This window comes from Ranitomeya imitator, chromosome 5 (assembly GCF_032444005.1).
Source record: "Ranitomeya imitator isolate aRanImi1 chromosome 5, aRanImi1.pri, whole genome shotgun sequence".
Classification (NCBI taxonomy): Eukaryota; Metazoa; Chordata; class Amphibia; order Anura; family Dendrobatidae; genus Ranitomeya; species Ranitomeya imitator.
This window is the reverse complement of record NC_091286.1, coordinates 291,927,398-291,942,255: the sequence shown is the minus strand read 5'-3', so window position 1 is coordinate 291,942,255 and position 14,858 is coordinate 291,927,398. Positions and strand designations below refer to the sequence as shown.

At 45.8% G+C, this 14,858-nt stretch overlaps 1 protein-coding gene across 3 annotated transcripts in view; it reads right to left on the bottom strand.

Moving 5' to 3' along the window:
* Positions 1-14,858, bottom strand: part of AK9 (adenylate kinase 9) — a 234,122-nt gene that overhangs the window by 164,128 nt on the left and 55,136 nt on the right. For 2 of the 3 annotated variants that reach the window (XM_069726227.1, XM_069726228.1), the window contains exon 3: positions 5,869-5,932. The exons of the other annotated variant lie outside the window; for it this stretch is intronic. In XM_069726227.1, the coding sequence (XP_069582328.1) occupies positions 5,869-5,932 (64 nt within the window). The remainder of the gene's footprint in view (positions 1-5,868; positions 5,933-14,858) is intronic. 3 annotated transcript variants of the gene reach the window in all.

Below are 14,858 nucleotides of genomic sequence, written 5' to 3'. Positions count from 1 at the left end.
TCATTGAGGAATCCAAGAGCGGTTGGTCAAGCCCAATTGTCCTGGTCCCAAAACCTGATGGGGAGTGGAGATTTTGCAATGACTATAGGAAGTTGAATGAGGTCTCCAAGTTCGACGCATATCCCATGCCCCGAGTTGATGAGCTCATCGAAAGGCTTGGGCCCGCCAGGTACAAAACCACCTTGGATTTGACGAAGGGGTATTGGCAGATCCCCATGGCACAGGAAGCCAAGGAGAAGACGGCGTTTTCTACACCAGATGGATGCTTCCAGTATGTCCGGATGCCATTTGGCCTACAGGGAGCTCCGGTCACCTTCCAAAGGGCTATGGATAGAGTCCTTGCACCCCACAAGGCATACGCTGCTGCGTACCTAGATGATATCGTCATCTTTAGCCCGGACTGGGAGAGTCATCTGGAGAAAGTCCAAGCGGTGTTTGATGCTATAAGAGAGGCCGGATTTACAATAAACCCGAAGAAGTGTGCATTGGGTAAAGAAGAAGCTAAGTACCTTGGATACATAGTGGGTCATGGAGAAATAAAACCCCAAATCAGTAAAGTGGAGGCAATTCAAACATGGCCAAAACCAGTTTCCAAGAAGCAAGTTAAAGCCTTCCTGGGAATCGTGGGATATTACAGGAGGTTCATCCCAAACTTCGCCACAATGGCGGCGCCTCTGACTGACCTGCTAAAAGGGACAAAATCAGTAATGGTTAAGTGGTCCGAAGAAACAGATTCAGCCTTCCAAGAAATGAAAGAGGCTTTATGTAAGCAACCCGTCCTGATGGCCCCAAACTTCAAGAAAGAGTTTATTCTTCAGACAGATGCCTCAGATGTTGGGGTGGGAGCATTCCTATCTGAGTAGGAAGCTGTCCTCGTCTGAAAAGAACTACTCAGTCGTTGAAAAGGAGTGCTTGGCCATAAAATGGGCAGTCGACACATTACGGTACTATTTGCTGGGACGTAAATTTAGACTGATATCCGACCATGCCCCACTTAGGTGGATGAGGGAAACGAAGGGTAGAAATGCTAGGGTCACCCGTTGGTTCTTAGCCCTGCAGGACTTCTGTTTCCATGTGGAACATAGGGCCGGAAAGCTGCACGGTAATGCTGATGCCCTGTCAAGAATCCCTTGTCTAGTGGGAGAAAGTGCCAAGCCCCACGGCTTTAGGCAGAGGGGGGAGGTATGTAGCGTGGCTAAAGGATGTCTAATCGATGGGAGATATGTGTCTTATAGATGGCTTGTTGCTGTGAAGTAACCATGGCTACCTATATGTGTTTCAGGACCTGTGGTGATGTCACAACCACATGTCTGGTCATGTGATGGGTTCTGGGTGTGGTTAGACATATAAAAGAAAGCCTAATGCTTAACACAGGTAGGTATGTGTGGAGGTGAAACCCTCCTGAGTGTGTTACGGCTTCAGGACTGAGCCGGATGAACTGGACACTTATTTTTCTTTACCTGAACCAAAGGCTATTTGTTTTCTGTTGTTTGCCACATGGTTTATGAAGCAATAAACCCAGTGAACTTTAAAGGAACACGTCTCCTGAGTGTCAGCCGTCGCAGCTGAGTGAGTGAAATCCCTACACTTGTCATACAGTGGACTTGTGACTTACCCTTAGTGTACCAGTTTTGTCTCCTCCCTCCTTTTTCTATTTTGAATTTTCTATTATATTTCATGTGACCTTGATTGTATGTGTGATCATTTAACCCCTTTATCCCAAGGGTGGCTTGCACGTTAATGACCGGGCAAATTTTTACAATTCTGACCACTGTCCCTTTATGAGGTTATAACTCTGGAACGCTTCAACGGATTCCGGTGATTCTAACATTGTTTTCTCATGACATATTGTACTTCATGATAGTGGTAACATTTCCTTGATACTACCTGGGTTTATTTGTGAAAACAATGGAAATTTGGCGAAAATTTTCAAAATTTCGCAATTTTCCAAATTTGAATTTTTATGCAATTAAATCATAGAGATATGTCACACAAAATACTTAATAAGTAACATTTCCCACATGTCTACTTTACATCAGCACAATTTTGAAACCAACATTTTTTTTTGTTAGGGAGTTATAAGGGTTAAAAGTTGACCAGCAATTTCTCATTATTACAACACCATTTTTTTTTAGGGACCACATCTCATTTGAAGTCTTTTTGAGGGGTCTATATGATAGAAAATAACCAAGTGTGACACCATTCTAAAAACTGCATCCCTCAAGGTGCTCAAAACCACATTCAAGAAGTTTATTAACCCTTCAGGTGTTTCACAGGAATTTTTGGAATGTTTAAATATAAATGAACATTTAACTTTTTTTTCACAAAAAATTTACTTCAGCTCCAATTTGTTTTATTTTACCAAGGGTAACAGGAGAAATGGACCCCAAAAGTTGTTGTACAATTTGTCCTGAGTATGCCGATACCCCATATGTGGGGGTAAACCACTGTCTGGGTGCATGGCAGAGCTCGGAAGGGAAGGAGCGCCATTTGACTTTTCAATGCAAAATTGACTGGAATTGAGATGGGACGTCATGTTGCGTTTGGAGTGCCACGGATGTGCCTAAACATTGAAACCCCCAACAAGTGACACCATTTTGGAAAGTAGACCCCCTAAGGAACTCATCTAGATGTGTTGTAAGAGCTTTGAACCCCCAAGTGTTTCACTACAGTTTATAACGCAGAGCCGTGAAAATAAAAAAAAAAAAATCTTTCCCACAAAAATTATTTTTTAGCCCCCAGTTTTGTATTTTCCCAAGGGTAACAGGAGAAATTGGACCCAAAAGTTGTTGTCCAATTTGTCCTGAGTACGCTGATACCCCATATGTTGGGGTAAACCCGTTTGGGCGCACAGGAGAGCTCGGAAGGGAAGGAGCACTGTTTTACTTTTTCAACGCAGAATTGGTTGGAATTGAGATCCCGACATGTGAATATATATTTTATTACACTAATGCACGGATGCAGCCCCGCGGCCATTTTGGAACCGGGCCTGCTGCAGGGAGGAGGAGGTAAGAGACCCTTGCAGCATCGCGATCACATCGCGTTGCTTCGGGGGTCTCAGGGAAGCACGTAGAGAGCCCCCTCCCTGCGCGATGCTTCCCTATACCGCCGGAACACTGCGATCATGTTTGATCGCAGTGTGCCGGGGGTTAATGTGCCGGGGGCGGTCCGTGACCGCTCCTGGCACATAGTGCCGGATGTCAGCTGCGATAGTCAGCTGACACCCGGCCGCGATCAGCCGCGCTCCCCCGTGAGCGCGGCCAATCGCTATGACGTACTATTCCGTCGGTGGGCATACGGGCCCACCCATACGGGCCCACCCCACCTCGACGGGATAGTACGTCTAATGTCAGAAAGGGGTTAATAGAGGTTATGTTTCATTTATTTATTTTTTGGTGTTACTGGTACTCCTTTTGGTGGTTTCCACCATGTCTGATTTGCAGAGTCTGTGAGGTAACAAAACAGCAGAAACCCCCAAAATTGACCACATTTTGGAAGGAATTCACCTAAGGCCATGTTCACAATATGCGTTTTTAACTGCGGAACCGCCGCGATTTTGCGGGTCCGCAGCTGTTTTCCATGCAGGGTACAGTACAATGTTACCCTATGGAAAACAAGAACCGCTGTGCCCACATTGCGGAAAATCCCGAAAAAAACCGCGCTGAATTGCTGCGGAAAAAAAGAAGGACCATGTCACTTCTTTGTGCAGAATCGCAGCGATTCTGCACCCATAGAAATGCATTGATCTGCTTACTTCCCGCATGGAACTGTGCACACCATGCGGGAAGTAAGCGGATAATGTGCGGGTTATACCCGGGGTGGAGGAGAGGAGAGACTCTCCTCCAGGCCCCGGGAACCATATTTGTGTAAAAAAAAAAAAGAATTAAAATAAAAAAATCATGATATACTCACCCTCTGAAGTCTCAGCGCTGCACGCAGCCGTACGGTCTCAGGTTTGCTATGCGACCAGGACCTGTGGTGACGTCGCGGTCACATGACCGTGACGTCACGAAGATCCTGGTCGAACAGCATCTTTGGAACTGGACCGCCGCCTGCAGGGACGAGGAGATCGGGACGTCGGAGGGTAAGTACAGTATATAATTATTTTATTATTTTTAACATTACTATTGATGCTGCATATTGCTGCATATGCAGCATCAATAGTAGGGGTAAAATCCCGCAACGGAACCCGCAGGACAAACCGCAGCGGGTTTGCCCTGCAGATTTATCAAATCCGCTGCGGGAGAACCCGCAGGACAGGACACAACGTGTGAATGTGGCCTAAGGGTTTGTTGAACTTGTTGAACCTGTAGTTGCTTCACGGAAGTTTTTAAAATATGGATGTAAAAACAAACATGTTTTTTCGCGTAAAATGTTGTTTTAGCCCCAACTACGTAATTTTCACAATGGCTAATAGGAAAAAACGGACCCCATAATTTGTTACGCTAATTCTGCTGAATATGAAGATACCCCATATGTGTTAAAAAATGGGCACATGGCAGGGCTCGGAAATGAAAGACTGCTATTTGATTTTTAGAGTGTAAATGCGTCTCGAATTGATGGTCAAAGGCATGTCGAGCTATGGAGAGCCCCTGACATGCCAGAAAAGCAGAAAACCCCCAAAAGTGACCTCATTTTGGAAACTAGACATCTCAAGGAATTCCACTAGGAGTGTACTGAGCAACCTACAGTTGATTCACAAAACTTTATAACATTTAGATGTGACAACAAAAAAATACATTTTTTTTTAAATTAAAATACTGTTTTAGCACAAAATGTATAATTTCCATGAGGGGTAATAGGAGAAAATTAACCCCATAATTTGTTATACAATTTTTAGTGAATGTGGCGGTACCCAATATGTGGTTGTACACTACTGATTGAGCACATGGCAGGGAACGGATGGGAAGGAGCTCTACTTGGCTTTTAGAATGCAGGTTCCATTTCAATAGATCGTGGGCTCCATTAGTCGAGTCACTGAAGTGCCAGATCAACAGAAACCCCCCACTAGGTGACCCCATATTGAAAACCCCACTGCTTAAGGAATTCATCTAGGGGAGTATTGAGTATTTTCAACCCATAGGTGCCTCACAGAATTTTATAACATTGGGATGTGGAAATATAACATTTAGTGGTAAAAATGCATTTTTTTTATATGTTGCAAATTTGTCACTTACACGAGTGTTAATAGGTGAAACTAGACCCCGCAATTTATTGCCTAATTTCTCTCGAATGCAGTGATGCCCCATATGTCATCAGAAACTACTGTTTGACTTCACATCAGGGCTGAGCAGGAAGAAGCGCCATTTGTCTTTTGGAGCCTTAGAATAGTTTGCAAGTGACATTTGTGGAGCCCTAAGTTGCCAGAACAGTAGAAAACTCCCAAAAGTGACCCCATTATAGAAATTGTATCTTTCAAAGAATTCATCTACAGTTGCAGTGACTATTTTGTAACGTCCAAGACAGGCATTTTTTCCGAAGAATTGGAAATATACCAGTCTAGTACCCACACATTGTGTCACCACACCGTGTAGAGCCACCATATATTGTAGCGCCCCTATACATTGTGGCCAGCTTGTGCTTCTGGAGACATGTACCCTGTAAATTGCTAAGTACACTCTACCCGTTACAAAAATGCCAAACATGTGGCCAATTACTGGGTTTTAGGCACAGTGGGGCTAAGAAGAAGGGGGAATTTGGATTTGGGGGTACATACATCACTGGATTTTATTTGGGATGGTGGGAGCCGTTTCGCTTTTCCAGAATATTAGTTTATTTTTGCTTTAATGCAAATGCTGCTTTTTTAGAGGTAAAATGACATTTCTAAATTCCCTACCAGTATGTCTTCAGATATAGAAAGACCATTACCTTCAATGAAAATGCAGTTCCATGACTGTGACAGCTTCTTCCCAAGAGTTGCCTTTCCCGTACCCTAGAAGAGAAAAATAAATGTCTTTCATAAAAATACATAAAATACTGCTTGATTAGAAAAACCAACTGATCAAAGTATTGATAAAAAGCTGGAGGTCAGTGGGATCACATCACTCAGCCTGTGAGGCCGGCTTCACACTTGCGAGTTTTACGGACGTAAGAGCGCAGAAACTACGTCCGTAAAACTCGCAAAACATACGGCACAATTATTCTCTATGCCCCTGCTCCTATCTGCCGTATTAAACTGATCAGTATTATACGGCTTTCTACGGCCGTAGAAAATCGCAGCATGCTGCGTTTGTCACAGTATTGCGCAAATAAAACGTCAATGAAAGTCTATGGAAGCCCCAAAAATACGGATCACACACGGACCAGCAGTGTGACTTGCGAGAAATACGCAGCGCTGTTAGAGAGAAAAGCCGGCAATTCAGTGCGGTGTACAGTAAAATCACACTGACAGCTTCCAGTAGAATAGGTAGAATGTGTACACATAGAATAGGTATATATATACATATATATATATATATATATATATATATATATATATATATATCAGTGAGACACATAATATATATATATATATATATATATATATATATATATATATTTATTAATATTTCTTCCAGCGCTAGACAGCTTTAAAGCCGGTAATTCAATTACCGGCTTTTGCTTTCTCCTTCCTAAAACCCGACATGATATGAGACCTGGTTTACATACAGTAAACCATCTCATATCACCATTTTTTTTTTGCATATTCCACACTACTAATGTTAGTAGTGTGTCTATGCAAAATTTGGCCGTTCTAGCTAGTAAATTAAGGGTTTAAATGGCGGAAAAAACTGGCGTGGGCTCCCGCACAATTTTCTCCGCCAGAGTGGTAAAGCCAGTGACTGAGGGCAGATATTAATAGCCTGGAGAGGGTCCATGGTTATTGCCCCCCCCCCCCCCGGCTAAAAACATCTGCCCCCAGCCACCCCAGAAAAGGCACATCTGGAAGATGCGCCTATTCTGGCACTTGGCCACTCTCTTCCCATTCCAGTGTAGCGGTGGGATATGGGGTAATGAAGGGTTAATGACACCATGCTATTGTAAGGTGACATTAAGCCAGATTAATAATGGAGAGGCGTCAATTATGACACCTATCCATTATTAATCCAATACTAGTAAAGGGTTAAAAAAATACACAAACACAATATTAAAAATTATTTTAATGAAATAAAAGCAAAGGTTGTTTTAATATTTTATTGAACACCCAATCCAATCACTGAAGACCCTCGTTCTGTAACAAAAAAAAAACATAATAAACCAACAATATCCTTACCTTCCGCAGATCTGTAAAGTCCAACGATGTAAATCCATCTGAAGGGGTTAAAATATTTTGCAGCCACGAACTTTGCTAATGCAGCTGCTCATGTCTGCAAAACCCCGGAGAATGTAGGTAAAGTAGGTCATTGACCTATATTTACCTGCATTTGCGGTGAGGCGCCCTCTGCTGGCTGTTCCTAGATCGTGGGAACTTTCCTAGAAAGCTCCCTGGCTCGAAAATGGTATGCAGTGAATATCCCCAGCTCTCTCTGGATCCTGAATGTCTCTGTATTTTGCAATGATTTTCTGTGTGTCAGCAAGCACCCTGAATGGTATGCAGTGAATATCCCCAGCTCTCCTTGGATCCTGAATGTCTCTGTATTTTGAAATGATTTTCTGTGTGTCAGCAAACACCCTGAATGGTATGCAATGAATATCCCAAGCTCTCCCTGGATCCTGAATGTCTCTGTATTTTGCAATGATTTTCTGTGTGTCAGCAAGCACCCTGAATGGTAATTTCATGTCATTCAAGTCCTGTGCTAGAATTCATCATCAGTTACATGGTTTTCAGTACTCACTGTTGTAGCTCCAGGGGGAGTCTCTGTAGATGCTTATCACAGAAGAGGTGTTAGTATAGAGATGTTATCAGGACTGCATCTTTGATCATCTATCCACACCAGGATGTGTTGAGCAGCTGTCCCTAATTTATAACTAACCAGCTCCCATAATCCCGCTGTCCTCTCCCTGCACTGGGGCCCATAAATTTAGATTCATTCTTAGGGGTGCACGCATGTGTGGGGTCACACTCATTCAGCAAAGCATCGCATTAGCTAAGCATCAAGTTATAGCAGTTATTCAATGGCAGTTAGTCAAGGCATGAGTCAGGTAACCCACACTCTGCTCTCCCTTCTATCCATGTGCTATATTCCTATCCTCCTATGTTCCCTTGCAATCCACATCCACCACCCAATCCCCCCTCCATCACAACTCATATACATCAGCCCCTCTATACTTCCCTCTCCCATGTACAGCTCCCATGCACTTCTCACCCTCCTGAAAAAACTCAGTCCATCTTGCCAAAACACACTGCACAAAAAAACTTCTTACAATTCAAAAAACTTCTTGCTTTTTATCTTCCTACTCCTAGTGATTTCAGGGGACATCTCCCCCAACCCCGGTCCACCATCCACCAACCTCAACCCCTACCCTCACATCAAAACCATTCTAACCTTATTAATATTACTTGCACTCCCTCATCTCCTTCTTTTAAATGTGCCCTATGGAATCCATGGTCTGTATGTAACAATCTTCCTTTCCTGCACAACTACTTTCTGAACAACTCTCTAAATCTATTGGCCCTCACTGAAACCTGGATCCAGGATTCTGACACTGTCTCCCCTGCTGCCATTTCCCATGGTGGCCTACAATTCTCCCATTCCCCGAGACCTACAAACAGACCTGGTGGTGGAGTCGGCATACTCCTCTCTCCACAATGCACCTTCCAGGTCATCCCACCAACTCATTCACTTTCATTCCCTTCTTTTGAGGTCCACACCATCAGGCTCTTCCGTCCCCTCTCCCTCAGAGTAGCGGTCATATACCGGCCCCCAGGCTCACCCACCCACTTCCTGGACCATTTCTCTGCCTGGCTGCCGCACTTCATGTCCTCAGAACTCCCAACCCTTATCCTGGGAGACTTCAACATCCCCATAAACAGCCCCACTTCTACATCTGCATCCCAGCTTCTATCACTAACCACTTCGCTTGGCCTCTCACAGTTCTCAAGCTCTGAGACACACAAGGACGGTAACACCCTTGACCTGGTCTTTGTCCGGCTGTGTTCAATCTCCTACCTAAATAACTCACTGCTTCCCCTCTCTTACCACAACATTCTCTCCTTCATGCTCACAAATCCTCGCTCACCCCAGCACCCTCCTACCTACCATTCAATCAGAAATCTACAAGCCATTAACCCTCATACACTTTCTGACTCCTTACACTCATCACTGTCCCCAATCTCCTCTTTTTCCTGTCCTGATCTGGCGGTACATCACTACAATGACACTCTTAGAAGCACCCTAGACCAAGTAGCTCCCCTCACCCTCAGAACCTCCAAACACAGAGTAAAACAGCCCTGGCTCACATCACAAACCCGATTTCTCCAGCGATGCTCTAGGAGTGCTGAACGCTTATGGAGGAAAACTCGCACACCAGAAGACTTCATACACTCCAAATTTATGTTAAAAACCTATAACTCTGCCCTTCACATCGCCAAACAGACCTACTTCACCACTCTGATCTCCTCACTATCCAACAACCCCAAGAAACTTTTTGACACCTTTCACTCCCTCCTCAGGCCAAAAGCTCAATCCCCTATAACAGACATTGGTGCTGATGACCTGGCCTCCCACTTTATAGAGAAAATAGACAATATCCGTCAGGAAATCTGCTCCCAATCACCAAGTTCAGTGACTCCCATCCCTCCCTACATCTCCCCTCGCTCACTCTCCGCATTTGATCCCATCACAGAAGAAGAAGTCTCCAGGCTCCTCTCTTCTTCTCGTCCGACTACATGCTCTACCGACCCCATTCCCTCTCATCTCCTCCAGTCTCTCTCTCCAGTCGTCACTACTCATCTAACTACAATCTTTAATCTCTCACTCTCCTCAGGCATTTTCCTGTCCTCCTTCAAACACTATAATTACTCCTTTACTAAAGAAACCCACCCTCGACCCATCCTGCACAAACAACTACAGACCGGTCTCCAATCTCTCCTTCATCTCAAAATTCTTGGAGCGCCTAGTCTACTCCCGCCTTATGCGTTACCTCTCCATTCACGCCCTCCTAGACCCTTCACAGTCCGGCTTCCATTTTTTTTTCTCTGCAGTGTTTTTTGTCTTTCTTTTCCCCTTAACCTCTGGGTGGTTCAGGACACAGGTGTAGATATGGACATTCAAGGTCTGTCCTCTTGTGTGGATCATCTCACTGCAAGGGTACAAAACATTCAAGATTTTGTGGTTCAGAATCCGATGTTAGAGCCTAGAATTCCAATTCCTGATTTGTTTTCTAGGGATAGATCTAAGTTCCTGAATTTTCAAAAATACCGTATATACTCGAGTATAAGCCGACCCCCCTAATTTTGCCACAAAAAACTGGGAAAACTTATTGACTCGAGTATAAGCCTAGGGTGGAAATGCAGCATTTACCGGTGAATTTCAAAAATAAAAATAGATCATTATTTCCCCATAGCTGTGCCATACAGTGCTCTGCACCGTTCATATTTCCCCATAGCTGTGCCATATACGGTGCTCTGCACCGTTCATTGTGCCCCATAGATGTGCCATATACGGTGCTCTGCACCGTTCACTGTGCCCCATAGATGTGCCATATACGGTGCTCTGCACCGTTCACTGTGCCCCATAGATGTGCCATATACGGTGCTCTGCACCGTTCACTGTGCCCCATAGATGTGCCATATACGGTGCCCTGCACCGTTCACTGTGCCCCATAGATGTGCCATATACGGTGCTCTGCACCGTTCACTGTGCCCCATAGATGTGCCATATACGGTGCCCTGCACCGTTCACTGTGCCCCATAGATGTGCCATATACGGTGCCCTGCACCGTTCACTGTGCCCCATAGATGTGCCATATACGGTGCTCTGCACCGTTCACTGTGCCCCATAGATGTGCCATATACGGTGTCCTGCACCGTTCACTGTGCCCCATAGATGTGCCATATACGGTGCCCTGCACCGTTCACTGTGCCCCATAGATGTGCCATATACGGTGCTCTGCACCGTTCACTGTGCCCCATAGATGTGCCATATACGGTGCTCTGCACCGTTCACTGTGCCCCATAGATGTGCCATATACGGTGCTCTGCACCGTTCACTGTGCCCCATAGATGCTCCACATAAATCTCTGCCGCCGCCGCTGCTGCAATAAAAAAATAAAAACACATACTCACCTCCCTTGATTGCAGCTCCCGGCGTCTCGTTCCGGCGCCTCCATCTTCCCGGCGTCTCTGCTCTGACTGATCAGGCAGAGGGCGCCGCGCACACTATATGCGTCATCGCGCCCTCTGACCTGAACAGTCAGAGCACAGACGCCGGGAAGATGGAGGCGCCGGCCGGGAAGATGGAGCGACGCTCGGCGGCTGGAACGAGGACAGGTGAATATGCTATACTTACCTAGTCCTGGCGATCCTCGCGCTGTCCCTCTGCCTGGTATTCGGTGCCGCAGCTTCTTTCTCTATCAGCGGTCACCGGCACCGCTGATTAGAGGAATGAATAGGCGGCTCCACCCCTATGGGAGGTGGAGCCGCTTATTCATTTCTGTAATGAGCGGTCCCACGTGACCGCTGAAGAGGGGAAGAAGCTGCAGCACAGAAGACCGTGGGACGGCAGGGACAGCGCCAGGATCGCTGGGACTAGGTAAGTATACCTCAGCGCCCTCACCCCCTCACCCGCCGACCCTGCCACCCACCTTGACTCGAGTATAAGCCGAGAGGGGCACTTTCAGCCCAAAATTTTGGGCTGAAAATCTCGGCTTATACTCGAGTATATACGGTAATTGTAAACTGTTTCTAGCTTTGAAACCCCGCTCCTCTGGTGACCCCGTTCAACAAGTAAAAATCATTATTTCTTTGTTGCGTGGTGACCCTCAAGACTGGGCATTTTCCCTTGCGCCAGGAGATCCTGCATTGCGTGATGTAGATGCGTTTTTTCTGGCGCTTGGATTGCTTTATGATGAACCAAATTCAGTGGATCAGGCAGAGAAAATCTTGCTGGCTTTGTGTCAGGGTCAGGATGAAGCGGAGGTGTACTGTCAGAAGTTTAGAAAGTGGTCTGTGCTTACTCAGTGGAATGAGTGTGCCCTGGCGGCAATTTTCAAAAAGGGTCTTTCTGAAGTCCTTAAGGATGTCATGGTGGGATTTCCCACGCTTGCTGGTCTGAATGAGTCTATGTCCTTGGCCATTCAGATCGATCGGCCTGAGTCTATGCAATGTGATAGGACTTTGACCAGAGTTGAACGGCAAGAACACAGACGTCGGAATGGGCTGTGTTTTTACTGTGGTGATTCCACTCATGCTATCTCCGATTGTCCTAAGCGCACTAAGCGGTTCGCTAGGTCTGCCACCATTGGTACGGTACAGTCTAAATTTCTTTTGTCCGTTACTCTGATTTGCTCTCTGTCGTCCTATTCTGTTATGGCATTTGTGGATTCAGGCGCTGCCCTGAATTTGATGGACTTGGAGTTTGCCAGGCGCTGTGGTTTTTTCTTGGAGCCCTTGCAGTATCCTATTCCATTGAGAGGAATTGATGCTACGCCTTTGGCCAAGAATAAGCCTCAGTACTGGACTCAATTGACCATGTGCATGGCTCCTGCACATCAGGAGGATATTCGCTTTTTGGTGTTGCATAATCTGCATGATGTGGTCGTTTTGGGGTTGCCATGGCTACAGGTCCATAATCCAGTATTGGATTGGAAATCTATGTCTGTGTCCAGCTGGGGTTGTCAGGGGGTACATGGTGATGTTCCATTGCTGTCAATTTCGCCTTCCTCTCCTTCTGAAGTCCCTGAGTTTTTGTCAGATTACCGAGATGTATTTGAGGAGCCCAAATCCGGTGCCTTACCTCCTCATAGGGATTGCGATTGTGCTACTAATTTGATTCCTGGTAGTAAGTTTCCTAAGGACCGACTGTTTAATTTATCTGTGCCAGAGCACGCTGCTATGCGGAGTTATATAAAGGAATCCTTGGAGAAGGGTCATATTCACCAGTCGTCATCACCGTTGGGAGCAGGGTTCTTTTTTGTGGCCAAGAAGGATGGCTCTTTGAGACCTTGTATTGATTACCGCCTCCTTAATAAGATTACAGTCAAATTTCAGTACCCTTTGCCGCTGCTGTCTGATTTGTTTGCTCGGATTAAGGGGGCTAGTTGGTTCACCAAGATAGATCTTCGAGGGGCGTATAATCTTGTGCGAATTAAACAGGGCGATGAATGGAAAACAGCATTTAATACGCCCGAGGGCCATTTTGAGTACCTGGTTATGCCATTCGGGCTTTCTAATGCTCCATCTGTGTTTCAGTCCTTTATGCATGACATCTTCCGAGAGTACCTGGATAGATTCATGATTGTATATTTGGATGATATTTTGGTCTTTTCGGATGATTGGGAGTCTCATGTAAAGCAGGTCAGAATGGTGTTCCAGGTCCTTCGTGCGAATTCCTTGTTTGTGAAGGGGTCGAAATGTCTCTTTGGGGTTCAGAAGGTTTCATTTTTGGGTTTCATTTTTTCCCCTTCTACTATCGAGATGGACCCTGTTAAAGTTCAGGCCATTTATGATTGGACTCAGCCGACATCTGTGAAGAGCCTGCAGAAGTTCCTGGGCTTTGCTAATTTTTACCGTCGCTTCATCGCTAATTTTTCTAGTGTTGCTAAACCGTTGAATGATTTGACCAAGAAAGGTGCTGATGTGGTCAATTGGTCCTCTGCGGCTGTAGAGGCTTTTCAGGAGTTGAAGCGTCGTTTTTCTTCTGCCCCTGTGTTGTGCCAGCCAGATGTTTCACTCCCGTTTCAGGTTGAGGTTGATGCTTCTGAGATTGGAGCAGGGGCTGTTTTGTCGCAAAGAAGTTCTGATGGCTCGGTGATGAAACCATGTGCCTTCTTTTCTAGAAAATTCTCGCCTGCTGAGCGCAATTATGATGTTGGCAATCGAGAGTTGTTGGCCATGAAGTGGGCATTCGAGGAGTGGCGACATTGGCTTGAAGGAGCCAAGCATCGCGTGGTGGTCTTGACGGATCACAAGAATTTGACTTGGCTCAAGTCTGCCAAACGGTTGAATCCTAGACAGGCTCGATGGTCGCTGTTTTTCTCCCGTTTTGATTTTGTGGTTTCGTACCTTCCGGGCTCTAAGAATGTGAAGGCTGATGCCCTGTCAAGGAGTTTTGTGCCTGATTCTCCGGGTGTTCCTGAGCCGGCGGGTATTCTCAAATAGGGGGTAATTTTGTCTGCCATCTCCCCTGATTTGCGGCGCGTGCTGCAGAAGTTTCAGGCTGATAGACCTGACCGTTGTCCAGCGGAGAACCTGTTTGTCCCTGATAGATGGACTAGTAGAGTTATCTCTGAGGTTCATTGTTCGGTGTTGGTGGCTCATCCTGGAATCTTTGGTACCAGAGATTTGGTGGCTAGATCCTTTTGGTGGCCTTTGTCACGGGATGTGCGTTCTTTTGTGCAGTCCTGTGGGACTTGTGCTCGGGCTAAGCCCTGCTGTTCTCGTGCCAGTGGGTTGCTTTTGCCCTTGCCGGTCCCGAAGAGGCCCTGGACGCATATTTCCATGGATTTAATTTCAGATCTCCCTGTCTCTCAAAGGATGTCGGTCATTTGGGTGGTTTGTGATCGCTTCTCTAAGATGGTCCATTTGGTACCCTTGTCTAAATTGCCTTCCTCCTCTGATTTGGTGCCATTGTTTTTCCAGCATGTGGTTCGTTTGCATGGCATTCCGGAGAACATCGTCTCGGACAGAGGTTCCCAGTTTGTTTCGAGGTTTTGGCGGTCCTTTTGTGCTAAGATGGGCATTGATTTGTCTTTTTCTTCGGCTTTCCATCCTCAGACAA